Here is a 15,744-nt window from a genome sequence, read left to right on the forward strand (position 1 = left end):
GGTTGGTACTACATCCCCATATGCTCCTCTCAGTTGGTACTGCATCCCCATATGCTCCTCTCGGTTGGTAGTACATCCCCATATGCTCCTCTCGGTTGGTACTGCATCCCCATATGCTCCTCTCGGTTGGTAGTACATCCCCATATGCTCCTCTCGGTTGGTACTGCATCCCCATATGCTCCTCTCGGTTGGTACTACATCCCCATATGCTCCTCTCGGTTGGTACTACATCCTCATATATGCTCCTCTCGGTTGGTACAACATCCCCTATATGCTCCTCTCGGTTGGTACTACATCCCCATATGCTCCCCTCGGTTGGTACTACATCCCCAATATGCTCCTCTCGGTTGGTACGACATCCCCTATATGCTCCTCTCGGTTGGTACGACATCCCCTATATGCTCCTCTCGGTTGGTACGACATCCCCTATATGCTCCTCTCGGTTGGTACTACATCCCCATATGCTCCTCTCGGTTGGTACTACATCCCCATATCACATATGCTCCTCTCGGTTGGTAATACATCCCCATATGCTCCTCGGTTGGTACTACATCCCCATATGCTCCTCTCGGTTGGTACTACATCCCCATATGCTCCCCTTGCCTTCTAGTTCCAATAAAATGGTACCGGCACCTACGATAAAAATTGTCGGAGAAATGCTTTCGACATGAAAACCCCCATAAAAACCGTGATTTGTAAAGTTATTGTCGCCACTCTGGGTTTGGGATATGCTCCCATATAAAAATAAACTCACTTTAGTCACCAAAGCGTGAGCTATTTGTTAATAAATATTAATATTAGCCAAGGGTAGCGAGTCGGCCAAACTGATTCGACACTTCTACACTACGACCTTGTATTGTACGATTGCCCCACAAGCTCCTAGTCCTACAGCTACATGACTCCCAGATAGATACAAACACCCGCAAAATAAAACAAAGATTACATTTATTCTAAACTTTGTACGAGTTCATTCACAAACACCAAGGCTATCTTCTTACTAAACGTAGACTAGCACTTCATCACTTTGTACAAGGCCTGAAACAACGAACTGCATTAAAAATGAAACAATACAACAACGAACACACAGTACAAAGCACGCCTCTCGTGTGAGCTAGACATGAGAAGTTAGCAATGAAACGACAGGTAACATGACTGATATTGGCATAAAAACGAACAGCACTAGTAACGTGAAAATTGAAAACCAACCACGTGCCACGACCCCGGAAAGAAAGAATGTAGTTCTCAAAGAGTATTGATATCAGCAGGCGTGTCACGCCCTTTACTCCTTCACATCGTCCGCGTGCGCGCTGCGCGGTGCGAAAGTAGGGCGTGTCCTTGTGGGGGATTTGTTGTTCGTGGGGACGTCCTGAAGTGACGTCGGGGGTGGATTTAGTCAACGTTAAGTGCGCGCATTGCCGCAGCTGTGAAAAACTGAAGTGATGGAGTTACTACTTGACGTGTAGGTCTGTAATAGAATATCGCTGTGCATGACAAAACACCACTTGTTGCACTACATTTGGTAAGCGGGTGGTGAACGTGAAGGGGTTTCAAATACTAAATTAATATTTATTTTGTAATTGTGTTCGATACGGTGTCATAGTTCCTTTTCTTAAATCTATTAACAGAAATTTGATGTAATAATTGTTGATTCTCAGATATCTCGGGATCTAGGTGAGCCACAATATATTGTTGTTGTTGTTTTTCATATTCTGAGGAACAGCGGTCTCCTATATTGTTTATTTCTTGTCAAATATTTGATATCTCTGTAATTTGCGGGGTGAGGCTGGTTCAAAGACTAAATTAATATTTATTTTGTAATTGTATTCAATACGGTGTCATATTTGCGTTTCTTAAATCTATTCACAGAAATTTGATAGAATAACTGTTGATTCTCAGATCTCTCGGGCTCTAGATAGGCCACATTATGATTATAATAATAATAATAATAATAATTCATTTATTTTGTATAGCGCTTTTCCAGAAGCCCAAAGGCGCTTTGACAGAGTGGAAAACATAATGCATAACAATACATGAAAACAACAATTGCAAAAAGACAAGAATCAAGAAAACAAACAGCAGCGATATACGGCATATATATAAGACAAGAATCAAAAAGACAAGACAAGAATCAATAGGGAAATATTTAAAGCAAAAGGAGGGAGAAGGAGAAGAGATAGTCAGGGGTTAAATGCTGTGGGTTGAATGTTGAATGCAGCGTTGAACAGGTGGGTCTTTAGTGATGTTTTGAATGTGGTGAGTGAGGAGGAGTCTCTGATGGTGTGAGGTAGTGAGTTCCAGAGGGTGGGAGCAGCGATGGAGAAGGCCCTGTCCCCCCAGGATCTGAATTTGGTCCGGATGGAGGGGGTCAGGAGGTTGGTACCAGCAGAGCGGAGGTTGCGGGTGGGAGTGTGTCTGGAGAGGAGGTCAGCCAGGTAGGATGGGGCCAGGTTATGGAGGGCTTTGTATGTCAAGAGGAGGATTTTGTACTGGATTCTCTGGGGGATGGGGAGCCAGTGAAGCTTGTAAAGGACGGGGGTGATGTGGTCACGGGTCCGGGAATGAGTGAGTAGACGGGCAGCGGAGTTCTGAATGTATTGGAGTTTATTGGTGATTTTTGAGGGTGAACCATAGAGGAGGCTATTGCAGTAGTCCAGACGGGAGGTGATGAAGGCGTGGATGTGGGTTTCTGCAGCCGTGGAGGAGAGGGATGAGCGGAGACGGGCAATGTTTTTCAGGTGAAAGAAGGCTGACTTTGTGATCTGTTTAGTGTATTTGTCGAAGGAAAGGGTTTGGTCAAAGATGACGCCAAGATTCCGGATGTGAGGGGAGGTGGATACTGGGATACCGTCGATGTTGAGGGCAAAGTTATGGGTGGATTTTGTGAGCGTTTTTGGGCCAATGATGATTATTTCAGATTTATCACAGTTAAGCTTGAGGAAGTTGATTTGAAGCCAGGATTTTATTTCAGTGATGCAGTTTGTCAGGATAGAGTGGGTGTCGGTGGAGACGGACTTGGTGGAGATGAAAAGCTGGATGTCATCGGCGAAGCAGTGGAATTGGAGACCATGACGGCGGATTAAGTGACCGAGCGGGGACAGGTAAAGGATGAAGAGGAGGGGGCCAAGAACTGAACCTTGGGGGACACCTTGGGGGAGGGGAGCAGTGGGGGATTTGCAGTTATTGATGGAGATGAACTGGCATCTGTCAGAGAGGTATGATTTAATCCAAGAGAGGGCAGTGCCGGTGACGTTAAAGGTGGATTCAAGTCGGGTGAGGAGGATAGTGTGATCGATGGTATCAAAGGCAGCGCTGAGGTCGAGGAGGACGTGAATGTTGAGGTTGCCAGCGTCAGAGGAGAGGAGAAGGTCGTTGGTGATTTTGAGGAGAGCAGTTTCAGTACTGTGGTTGGAGCGGAATCCGGATTGGAATGTTTCATACAAGTTATTGGCAGAGAGATGATGTTTGAGTTGAGTGGCTACAGCGCGTTCCAAAACTTTTGACAGAAAGGGTAGGTTGGAGATGGGTCTGAAGTTGTTTAGGGTGTCAGGGTTTAGACCAGGTTTTTTTAGAATGGGGGTAACAGCAGCAATTTTGAGGGAAGGTGGGACGATGCCTGTAGACAGGGAGGAGTTTATTGTTGCAATGATAAGTGGAGAGAGAGCAGGGAGGGAGGCTTTGACAAAGCTGGAGGGGATGGGGTCAAGAGTGCAGGTGGCAGTTTTCATTCCTATGAGGAGTTCAGAGAGGTCAGTAGGAGAGATTGGGGAGAACCGAGACAGGGGATGGCAGGACAAGGGGGGGCAGGTGGTTGGAGGGGGAGCGGGTGCGGCGGTGGTCAAGCTGTTGTAGATGTTGTCAATTTTGCGTTGGAAGAAAGAGAGGAAGGAGATGCAGTTGTCTACTGTGAATGACTGGGTGGTGGTGTTCAGGGGGCGGAGGAGTTTGTTTATTGTCGAGAAGAGTGCTTTTGGGTTTCCGGAGCCAGAGTGGATAATTTGAGAGTAGTAGGCAGAGCGGGCGCGGGAGAGGGCATCTTTGTAGTGTTGTATGTGGTCCTTGTAGGCTTGGGAGTGAACTGTGAGACCCGTTTTATTGCGGAGTCTTTCAAGTTGGCGAGCACGAGTTTTCATCAGGTGGAGTTCAGGGGTAAACCAGGGAGCAGAATGGGTGAAAGAAACTGTTTTGGTTTTTACAGGCGCAAGCTGGTCAAGGCAGGAGGAGAGAGTGTGGTTGTAGTAGTCAGTGAGGTCGGAAGGGGTGTGGAGGTCAATGAAGGGAGAAGTGGACATTTTTTCAGAGAGGGTGGATGAGAATGAGGTAGGTGAAAGAGCGTTTAGCTTACGGAAGTTGATTGTGCGATAATGCCTTGGTGTTGGGGCGGGGATGTTGATGGTCAGAGTGATGGCTAAGTGGTCAGAGAGGGTGAGGTCGGAGCCATAGAGATGGTGCAAATTTAATCCAGTGGAGCAGACAAGGTCCAAAATGTGACCACGGATATGGGTAGGAAAGTCGACATGTTGAGTGAGGTTAAAGCAGGTGAGTAAATCAGTGAAGTCAGTGGTTATTGTGGAGTCAGTGGAGTCCATGTGGATATTGAAATCACCAAGGAGGAGGATTGAGGGGGAGAGGGAACATAGCTGGGTCAGAAAGTAGGAGAAGTCAGACAGGAATGATGGGTGTGGTTTGGGAGGGCGGTAGACGACAGCCATGACTGACTGCGTGTGACCAGAGAGTTTTAAAGCCAGGTGTTCAAATGATGGAGCAGATGAGATGGAGATGAGGTTGGTCTTGATGTCTTGACGGTGGATAACGGCAATTCCACCACCTCGGCCCTCCGAGCGTGGTTTATTGACGTAGGAATATCCATTGGGTGTGGTGAGGTTGAGTGTGTAGTAGTCCAGAGGTTGTTGCCAGGTTTCGGTGAGACAGAGAAAGTCCAGTTTGTTATCCAGGATGTATTCGTTCAGGATGAGGCATTTATTGTTGAGGGACCGGGTGTTGAACAGGGTGAGCTTGATGTTGTTTTGAACAGCAGGGATGAATTCAGGTGATTTAGCCAGGGTTCGTAGGCAAGAGGTGCGATCGTGTGGGTTGCTGTGACCAGGTGCGCTGGGACGAAGAGTGAGAGTGCGCTGAGCCGACCAGAGGACGGGGATGGAGTGACCTGATTGCAAATAAACAAACTTGCGACCGGAGCCACGGTGAATGTACCTGGGTCGTCGGAGGAGTCCATTTGATTTGATGGCAGAGATGCATGATGGGGTGGAGCGGGTATTGAGCAGAAGAAGCCTTGCGGCGGAGTACTTCAGAGCCATGCCAGGCAGGAGCGAAGGGACGAGTACGAGGCCAAGGTCGAGGAGGCAAAGCGGCAAATGCAGCGGCAAACGCAGCGGCAAACGCAGCGGCAAACGACTGCAGCCGCTAATCAAGACCACAGCGGCAAACAAGGCCACAAGGCCACCAAGACCACAAGGCCACCGGCAAACAAGGCCACGGCCACAAACAACGGGAGCGGGCCTTTCGATTCCGTATTCCGTACCATCAAAAGCAGATTCCGTTATCCAGCCGGAGAACACGCGGCACGTGCGGGTGTGAAAAGGCAGGACAGGTGTGAGACAGCAAAGATTCACACTACATTGTTTAATTATCGTCAAACCTTCAGTAGCACTGTAATTTGTTCCAAGAACCTCTTTCTGAAAAGCACTTGATCTATTCTTGATATATTTGAAAATTATGTACTTTTAAATTTATTTATTTAAAGGTCACACAAAGAAATAGCACCATTCTCAAGATTTATCCCACTTATTTATGGTATGCCGCCAATACGACGGACCTGGGTTGCTTCTATTTAAAATCGTTAGAGAGGAGGGGGTCGGTGGGTCTGACCTGCCCGTAATTTTTGGTCATTTAAACCAGAAGCATCCTCGCTTGTGCAAGGCGGTCCTAAACTTTTTGAAAGCGTGTGGGACACCTATATAGTTCTATGGATGTCCCATAGGCGTCCTGTTCAATTTTTTTTTTTTTTTTGCAACACAGTGCTGTTCAGGTGCGTGGCGTGTATAGAGCCTCACGGCTCTGAAAACGCCATGAAACCCAAAAGAATAAAAAGAAGAAGAAGAAGAAGCACCATCTCACATGTCTGAAACGAATGCTTCAAAAACCCATTTACGAGATTTACAATCTTTTTCAAGTGAGAGATATACTGTGCAACATTTGCTGGGTACAGAAGGGAATTAACAGACTGGTGCGTTTGGTCCCTCTATTTATTAGGTTCACATTGAGGGACAAAGTTCAGGCCTGTGTGTACACGGTGTGATAAGGACGAGGATTTGAGGATATTGCGTATGTTCGAATCACCATCGTCGATTTATGGGAATATTTTAATCTTAACGTTCCACTGATATTTGTTCATTCCCTTGATTGTTGTGTCCAACTTTTGTCCCATGATCCCACTGTCAGTATATGTTGCTTTTATACTTGCAAAACCGAAGATTTTTCAAGGACTGTATATTTGTTGGTCTTGTGCGCTATTCTGTCTGTCTGTTTGTATGTCAATCGCCTGATACAGGTCACGAAACTTCACCAAATGGTGGAGTTGGTCATAAGGAAGAAGCCTATTGATTTTGAGGTCAAGGGTCAAATTTGAGGTCAGATTTCTAAAATTGTCATTTTTCATCCAATTGACTTGAAAGCTGAACAGCATTTGCATATTTAGTCACTAAATTGGGAAACCAACCATTTGAGGTCAAAAGGTCAAAGGTCAGCTCAAGGTCAAACTTCTAAAATCATCAATTTTCATCTGAAAAATTGTCAATTTTCATCCGATTGACTTGGGGATTAAACAGCAATTGCATAATGCCTCACTGAATTGGGAAACTAACGATTTTGGGTCGAAATGTCAAAGGTCAACTCAAGGTTAAACATCAAAAATCATCAATTTTCATCTGAAAAATAATTAATCACTATCCGATTGAACCAAGCTTAGATTAAGATCGTCAATTTAAATCTTGATGAAATGGACAATTTGATGTATCCATGGCAACCTTTTTGGGGGGTCAGGAGGTGGGGCGGTTGATTTTGCAAGTATCGTGCTCTGCATGATGTCTTTCTTGTTTATATGTTGTCAAAGAAAAGTCCACTTAAAGATAGAATTTCTTAAGTACATATCTATTTGAACTAGAATGGCACTTGGTAGAGAATATAGCTCCACCAGGCTGAACAGTTTACGTTTTCTTGCGCACTGATAGGCCGGATCTGGATCCGGCCTATCAGTGTTGGTTGGGAAACCAACATAGAATCGGCTTGTTCTTGTCACCTATCCAACTCATCCATCTGGGTTTGTCATAATTCGTCCACAACGTTTTGAAGCATCCTGCTCACAAACAGGCAAACAGGGGTGAATTCATAACCTACGTCCACCTGTGGTGGTGGAGGTAGCAACTTTCACATTATGTGTTATTTGTGTCTTTACAGATTCTCTGTCACATGCAGATTTTATGGAACTATGGACTCCTTACAATTCCGTAGCGACCTTGTTCTTTCAGATGTTCATCTGTTTATGCCAAATGCTCATCACTTCATGGTGCGGCTTGGGCTCTGTGGTGAGCAAGGTCTGTGTTACGGATTTGTCACTTCCGCCTTTGTTGTTATAATATACTTGTAGGATTTTTAGTTATATTGTTGTTAAGATTTCTATGTGAAATGGAGATAACTTTAGTAAAAGGTAAAAATAAATGTTTGTGGAGGAAAAAGAAAAATGCGCCAAACAAAACCGGAAGAGGAGGAAGGAGAAAGATCAGTGGGGAAGAGAGATGGCTGTGAGTCACATCGAGGCTGCGAGCGAACATATCGATATTGGTCGCGAATGAATTGAGGCTTCCCGTATAAGGGATTGCCCGCGACATCGTCCCATATTGCGATTGCAATTAAACCGGCATCTCAGGTTTTGGTACTGAGTGTGAACTATTATTGGCGGGAAAGCAAGCGCCTCCATTACAGGCCGATACGCCATTTTTTCTCGAGGATGCCGTCCGCCTGGTGCTTTGTGTTTTGTCGTTGGGATTCCCATATCGACCTCTTTGTGTTGATCGCCGTTGGTTTCCATATCGGCTTAATTCGTTGGTGGATGTGGGGCATGGATTCCACTCACGTTTTGGGGGATCGTTACCCGGTGCTTCCATCTGCCCGACTTCTTACCTCGTAACTCCTCGTCCGCAGCCGCGCCGATACCTGCCTGTTCTTCTTGCATGACTTCGACCTTCACCCAGCGTGGGGATTCGTGCACGGACTTTGGGATTGTTACATTCCACTCACGTTTGGCGTATCGTGGGTTTATTGATCGGAGAGTATTGGGGAATGATGGTACCATCATATGTATTGTTCATGAGATGCAAGTGATATTTTCATGGTACTTTCTTTAAGAGTGTTATTATTGTGTATGTGAGTGTTCTTAATACAATTACTTATTTTATTCTACACAATTGCATTGGTGTGGTTTTACCATGGTTTATTAGAACACTCAAAATAACAAATCTTTCTGCCGCGTTCCCTCTCAAGACTCTGAGGGGCACCATACACAGAGTTTGGGGAGGAAACACGAAACATCTGTCACAGGCCAAATAGAAAATTTTAAGGGTGAACTCTGTGTTGAAATAAAATACCTATTTGTAATGTTCAAATTGATTATGGAAAATATTTTTTGCTTTTGCCAACATTGACCAACATCCCAGTGTGTACCCTGGATAAGAATAGGTACGCCGTATCCCTGCGTGTCGTAAGAGGCGACTAAGAGGGTTGGCGTCAGGAAGGGCATCCGGCCATAAAAACATTGCCTCAAAAAGAGAACCATGACAATTACAACTACATGGGGGCAGGGTACAGCCCGAAGTGGAGATCGGTTTCTGAGGTTTGGGACATGGAATGTAGGGACAATGACAGGGAGATCAGGAGAAGTGGTGGAAGTATTGGTCAAAAGAAGAGTGGACATATGTTGTGTGCAAGAGACGAGATGGAAGGGAAGTGGTGTGAGAATGGTGAAGGGTAGGCAGGGACAGAAATACAGGTTTGTGTGGCAAGGGTGCCTAGGCGGCGTGAATGGTGTTGGTGTCCTGTTTTCTGAGGAGTTTGTAGACAGTGTGGTGAGTGTGACTAGAGTGAGTGATAGGTTGATGATGGTGAAAATGATGATTGGAAAGCTCTTGGTGAACGTCATCTCGGGATATGCTCTGCAGGTTGGTCGAAGCGATGAAGAGAAGGACAAGTTCTGGTGTGCGATAGAGAAGCTGATGGAAAACGTGAAAGATGAGGAAGTTGTTGTGGTAGGAGGAGACCTAAATGGACATGTGGGAAGGAGTATGGATGGTTTTGACGGAGTTCATGGGGGTTACGGATATGGTGTGAGAAATGGAGAAAGTGAAAGGATTTTGGAGTTTGCTGATGGAGCTGATTTGTTGATTTGTAATACTCAGTTCCAGAAAGAGGATAATAAGCTTGTTACATACACGTCAGGTGGGTCGACGACAACCGTTGACTACCTGATGGTGCGTAGGCGAGATAGGGGGCACCTCCGGGACTCAAAGGTGATCCCGGGGGAGGAGGCTGTTTCACAGCACCACTTGGTTGTCTGCGACGTAAGGGTGAAAGGTGCGAGGAGAGCTCGGCGGGTGAAGTACCAACCGAGAATGAAGGTGTGGAGGTTGAAAGAGGTGACAGTAAGGGAGGCATTAAAAGAGAGGCTGAGTAGGGTCGAGGATGATGTGGTTGAGCTTGAAAGTGGTTGGATGTCAATGAAAGCTAGTCTGTTGGGAGCCGTTGGTGAGGTATGTGGATGGACAAAAGGACCACCGAGGCACTCGGAAACATGGTGGTGGGATGATGAAGTTGGAAAGAGGATTGACGAGAAGAGGAAGAAGTTCAAGGAGTGGCAGAAGGCGAAGGGTACGGGAGCAGAAACAGCAGAGCATGAAAGTTATAAGGCAGCCAGGAAGGCTGCAAAGAAAGAGGTAGCAAAGGCACAGGAGGTATGTAGGAAAATGTTCGGAGAACGCTTGGATTCGGAAGAGGGTCAGAAAGCAGTATTCAGGATTGCAAAGCAGATAGCGAAAGAGAGGTGTGATGTGATGGGGGTGAGTTGCTTGAAGGATGAAGTGGGACAAATCGTTGTCGACCCAGATGGAATTAAAGGAAGATGGAAAAGATATATGGAAATGCTGTTGAATACAGAGAATGAATGGGATGGCAACATAGAGAGTAACCCAGTTTTAGGACCGGCAGAGAAGATAACTGAGAAGGAAGTTGAGGAAGCGATAAAAGCAATGAAGGGTAGAAAAGCGGGAGGGCCGACGGGAGTTGTGGGAGATATGTTGAAGGCAGCAGGAAGTTGGGGTGTGAAGAGAATGACAGAGATCTATAATCTGGTGGTGAAAGAAGGCCGCATTCCAGTGGATTGGGAACTGAGTACCCTCGTCCCTCTATACAAGGGGAAAGGTGACCCTCTGGAGTGTGGCTTGTACCGAGCGATAAAGTTATTGGAGCATGGAATGAAGGTATTGGAAAGGGTGTTGGAGAGGAGGATAAGGAAGAAAGTGAAGATCGACAAAATGCAGTTTGGATTCATGCCAGGAAGAGGAACGAAAGACGCGCTTTTCATTGTGAGGCAGTTGCAGGAGAAGTACATGGAGAAGAGGAAGAAGTTGTTTCTTGGGTTTGTTGATCTGGAGAAAGCATTCGATCGGGTTCCACGCAAAGTATTGACATGGGCATTGAGGAAGTTAGGAGTGGAGGAATGGTTGATCAGAGTAGTGATGGCAATGTACAAAAGAGCGCGCACAGCTGTAAGGATGAAGGACGGGAACAGTGGTGAGTTTGAGGTGAAGATGGGAGTGCATCAGGGGTCGGTACTAAGTCCACTACTATTTGTAGCTGTGATGGAGGTGCTGGCTCAGAACGTAAAGGAGGGTTTACCGTGGGAGTTGTTGTATGCAGATGATCTGGTGTTGATTGCGGAAAGTATGGATGGACTGAAGGAAAAGATGAACACGTGGAAGGAATGTATGGAGAAAAAAGGTCTGAAGGTGAATATCGGAAAGACGAAGGTGATGGCAAGTGGTAAAGCATGTGGTGAGGTGGAAAGAACTGGGAAGTGGCCCTGTGCTGTGTGTAGGAAGGGTGTCGGAGTGAACTCCATTCAGTGTACAATGTGCGCTGAGTGGGTTCATCAAAAATGTAGTGGTCTGAGAGGGTCATTAACCAGTGTGGCAGCTACATTCAAATGTAAGGTGTGCACAGAGGGAGCTGCAGATGGAGGAAATATTGAGTTGTATCTTGGAGATGGCGTGAAGCTGGAAGGTGTGAAAACATTTTGCTACCTCGGAGACATGCTGAATGGAGAAGGTGGATCAGATTCGGCAACGGTTGCTCGAGTGAGATGTGCATGGAAGAAGTTTCGGGAATTGAGTGGCGTGCTGATGATGAGGGGAGTGTCATTGAAGCTGAAGGGAAAGGTGTATGCTGCATGTGTGAGAAGTGTTATGATTTATGGGAGCGAGACATGGGTAATGAACGTAGAGCAGCAACGAAGGTTGGAAAGGGTGGAAATGCGAATGGTTCGACGGATGTGCGGAGTATCGTTGAGAGAGAGGAAGACAAATGATGAATTGCGAAAGATGATGGGAATAGAGCCTGTGATTCATGCTGTGAAGAGGAACAGGTTGAGATGGTTTGGTCATGTGTTGAGGAAGGATGAAAGTGACTGGTTGAGAAGAGTGATGGAAATGAAGGTAGAAGGAAGTAGAAGACGGGGAAGACCGAGAAAGACTTGGCTAAAGATGGTGGAAGAAGAAATGCGGGCAAGGGGGTTAACAAGGAGAGATGCAGAAAATAGGGCAAAATGGAGAAGATTGTCATGGGGACCGCAAGGCTAACCCCCGCTCTAGCAGGGAAAATGGCCTTTAAAATGCATGTTGTTGTTGTGTTGTTGACCAAAGTGATTCGTGTAAAAGGGATATAAAATCTACAAGACACTTTGATGCTTGGATTTTCTTCAGAATTGTTGTATGTCATTCATAACTGTGTTTTACAAAGTATACTTCACATTTGAAATTCAAAACGTGAACATTAAACTAAAGGGAAATATGCCCCATACGTTAGTGTTCCGCACGTTTAAATGAAGGCATTCCAGGAAGACGAAACATATTTGCTGAAAAACTCACTGTAATTCCATTGAGCCATCTATATTATGAAACAAGAGTGTCCGTCTGCCTGTTCATCCACCCGTCCATCCCCGAACTACTCCCTCAGTTTTTGGGCTATCTCCGCCAAACCTTATGTGGAATGTTTTGGGGTGCCAGTGGGTATCATAAGGTGTGTGGGAGGTTTCATGAATTCCTCAATACAAATTATTTTGATTTTATATCCGTATAAAGTGTTTCGTGTCTGCCCTTGCTCGCTGACAGATTCGTCTTTATTGGTTATCATGTCAGAATGGCGTCTGTATTTGTTTACCTCACGAGTGTTTGTAACATTGTATCTTGTTATATTCATGCTATTGTGGAGCTATGCTCTCATGATAAAGCCGGACAAAATGGACGACACCAGGAACGAAGTTTCACTGAGCTATTTAATTCTAGCTCAACTCAAAAGCACTGAAAAGCCCGATAGAACGGGCGGCAATTTATAACCAAAGTTCACCACACAAAAGCCACACCTCTCAGGCGGAGCGTGGTATGCAAATCGGTAAGCCACGCCTCTCAACGGGGCCTGGTATGCAAACCAAGTGTCCACCCGGGCAAGGCAAGTCCGGGCAAGTGACCGCCCGCCGGTTACGTCATCGGTCGGTGCAAGGGGATTGTGTAATGCTTCCGGTAAACGCTACATGCGCCCCCCCAGAATTAACTTGCACCGGGAGAGTCAGTTTGAGGGGGGTCTTGATGACCCGGCCGAAACGACCCCTGGCGATTCGTGTGGGGGTGGTAGGTGGCGTGGCGGTGGATGGTCGGGCGGGGGGCTTGGTTGACGGGGGACGGCCCCGTCGTGGAGGAAGGGCCAACCGTGGAGGTTGGTCGAGGTCCAAATGGGCCGGCTTGAGGCGGTCCACGGAGATGTGGTCCGGTTTGCCGCCGATGTCCACGATGAATGACTTGTCGTCCCTCTTCAGGACCCGGAAAGGTCCATCGTACGGCGGCCGGAGCGGTCCCCGGTGTGCGTCGTTCCGGATGAAAATGTACTCCACAGTGCGAAGTGCTGGGGGGACGTGGGGTTGGGGGCAGCCGTGATGGGACGTGGGCACGGGGGCAAACCTCCTGGCGGCCTCCTGGAGGACCGAGCGTTGGCGAGCCGCAGACCAGGGGCCGGTGGCGTCAGGGATGAACTTGCCCGGCACGCGCAGTGGCTGGCCGTAGACCAGCTCAGCGGTGGAAGCCTGGAGGTCCTCTTTAGGGGCCGTTCGGAGGCCCAATAGGACCCACGGGAGCCTGTCAGCCCAAGCGTCATCCTGGAGGCTGGCCCTGAGAGCGGCTTTCATCGAGCGGTGGAACCGCTCGCACAAGCCGTTGGCTTGGGGGTGGTAGGCCGTGGTGCGGTGTAGCTTGACCCCCAAGGCCTGGGCGACCGCGCCCCAAAGCTCAGAGGTGAATTGCGGGCCTCTGTCGGAGGAGATGTCCGAGGGGGCGCCTAAAAGGGCAATCCAGGTGCCAATGAAGGCCTGCGCCACATCGGCGGATGTTGTTGATGCCAGCGGGATGGCCTTCGGCCACCTGGTGGTCCTGTCCACCATCGTGAGGAGGTGGGTGAAGCCCCGTGAGGAGGGAAGGGGTCCCACCATGTCCACATTGACGTGGTCGAAGCGCCGCGCGGGCACGTCGAATGGTGCCAACAGGGCCTGGGTGTGCCGGTGGACCTTCGCGCGCTGGCAGGCGACACAGGCATTGGCCCAGTCGCGGATGTCTTTACGCAGCCCGTGCCAGACTAATTTCGCTGCCACGAGTTTCTGCGATGCCCTCCGGCCCGGGTGGGAAAGGCCGTGGACGGCGTCAAAAATGTGCCGCTGCCAGCCGGTGGGCACGATGGGGCGAGGTTGGCCCAGGGAAACGTCGCACAGGAGAACTGTGCCTGTGTCCTCGAAGGGGACGTCGGCCAACCGCAGGCCTGTGTCCGCTGTCCGGAGGGCTTGCACCGTGGGGTCGGCGGTCTGGTCGGCCGCCATGCGGGCGAAGTCCACACCGAGGTGGACGGCGTTCGCGCCGGACCGGGAGAGGCAATCGGCCACAGCATTGTCCTTGCCCGCGACGTGCCGGATGTCCGTCGTAAATTCGGACACGGCGGAGAGGTGGCGCTGCTGGCGGGCCGACCACGGCTCTGCAACCTTGGCCATGGCGAAGACCAGGGGTTTGTGGTCCACAAACACCATGAACGGGCGGCCCTCTAAAAGATGGCGGAAGTGGTGAACGGCCAGGTAAAGGCCGAGGAGCTCGCGGTCGAAAGCGCTATACTTGCGCTCGTTAGGGCGAAGCTGTCGGCTGAAGAAGGCCAGCGGTTGCCAAGCCCCGTTCACCCACTGTTCATGCACGGCACCCACCGCGTAGTCAGAAGCGTCTGTGGTGAGGGCGATGGGTGTGTCGAGCGCCGGGTGCGCCAGCATGGTCGCGTTGGCGAGGGCCAGCTTAGTGCCAGTGAACGCCTCGTCCATCTCTTTGGTCCAGACGACGTCGTGCTTGGCCGGCTTGCCCCGGAGGGCTTCGTACAAGGGGCGCATGAGTTGGGCGGCGCGAGGCACGAACCGGTGGTAGAAATTTACCATTCCCAAAAAATCCTGTAGGGCCTTGATGGAGCGGGGGCACGGGAAACTTGTGACTGCCTCCACCTTGGTCGGCAGCGGAAGGGCCCCGCGCTTCGTGATGCGGTGCCCCAGGAAGTCGACGGCCGTTACGCCAAACTGGCATTTCGCTGGGTTGATGATGAGGCCGTGCTGGCCGAGGCGCTCAAAAAGCGTGCGCAGGTGGATGAGGTGCTCCGCCCGGGAAGTGCTGGCGACAAGAATGTCATCCAAGTCGACGAAAAGGAAGGTGAGGTCGTGCAGCACGCTGTGCATCAGCCGTTGGAAGGCCTGGGCCGCGTTCTTAAGGCCGAACGGCATGCGAAGGAACTCGAAGAGGCCAAAAGGTGTAATTACCGCCGTCTTCGGCACGTCGGCCGGCCGGACGGGTACCTGGTGGTAGCCCCGAATGAGGTCGACCTTGGAAAAGATCACCCGCCCCGCCAAATGGGCGGAAAAGTCCTGTATATGTGGTATCGGGTACCGGTCGGGGGTGGTGGCGTCGTTGAGGCGGCGGTAATCGCCGCATGGTCACCATCCGCCACCCGGTTTGGGCACGATGTGCAGGGGCGAGGCCCACGCGCTATTCGAGCGCCGCACAATGGCCAATCGCTCCAGCGCATCGAATTCCGCCTTCGCCACAGCGGGTTTGGCCGGGTCGAGGCAACGAGCCCTGGCGTAGACCGGTGGACCTGTGGTCTGGATGTGGTGTTCGACACCGTGTTTGACGGCGACGGCCAAAAACGTCTGCTGCGTGAGGGTGGGAAACTCGGCGAGTAGGCGGGTGAAATCATCCGCTGCCGGGAGAGCGCAGGCTACCTTGGTTGGTGTGGAGCCGCTCAATGAGCAAGCGAGTGAGTTGAAGGTCTCTGCGTTGATGATCCGACGCCGTTTGACGTCAACCAAAAGCCCATGCGCGCAAAGAAAATCTGCAC

The 15,744-nt window shown here is 49.3% G+C and overlaps 2 protein-coding genes across 17 annotated transcripts in view; one reads left to right on the top strand and one right to left on the bottom strand.

Moving 5' to 3' along the window:
• RPS9 (ribosomal protein S9) overlaps positions 1-15,744 on the bottom strand; it is a 40,332-nt gene that overhangs the window by 15,530 nt on the left and 9,058 nt on the right. The window contains exon 1 of one of the 3 annotated variants that reach the window (XR_010983695.2): positions 1,207-1,249. The exons of 1 other annotated variant lie outside the window; for it this stretch is intronic. The gene's annotated coding sequence lies outside the window, so the exon portion shown is untranslated. Of the gene's footprint in view, positions 1-1,206; positions 1,250-15,744 lie in introns of those variants that run through there. One more of the 3 variants, XM_068110557.2, reaches the window with a different exon arrangement.
• METTL22 (methyltransferase 22, Kin17 lysine) overlaps positions 1,282-15,744 on the top strand; it is a 71,086-nt gene continuing 56,623 nt past the window's right edge. For 2 of the 14 annotated variants that reach the window (XM_068110550.2, XM_078774227.1), the window contains exons 1-2: positions 1,305-1,463; positions 7,474-7,610. In XM_068110550.2, the coding sequence (XP_067966651.1) occupies positions 7,505-7,610 (106 nt within the window). In that variant the 5' untranslated portion in view covers positions 1,305-1,463; positions 7,474-7,504. Of the gene's footprint in view, positions 1,520-6,035; positions 6,191-7,473; positions 7,611-15,744 lie in introns of those variants that run through there. The other 12 variants (XM_078774223.1, XM_078774230.1, XM_068110548.2 and 9 more) reach the window with 12 other exon arrangements.

Source organism: Myxine glutinosa, chromosome 3 (genome assembly GCF_964187855.1).
Source record: "Myxine glutinosa chromosome 3, kmMyxGlut1.1, whole genome shotgun sequence".
NCBI classification, from domain to species: domain Eukaryota; kingdom Metazoa; phylum Chordata; class Myxini; order Myxiniformes; family Myxinidae; genus Myxine; species Myxine glutinosa.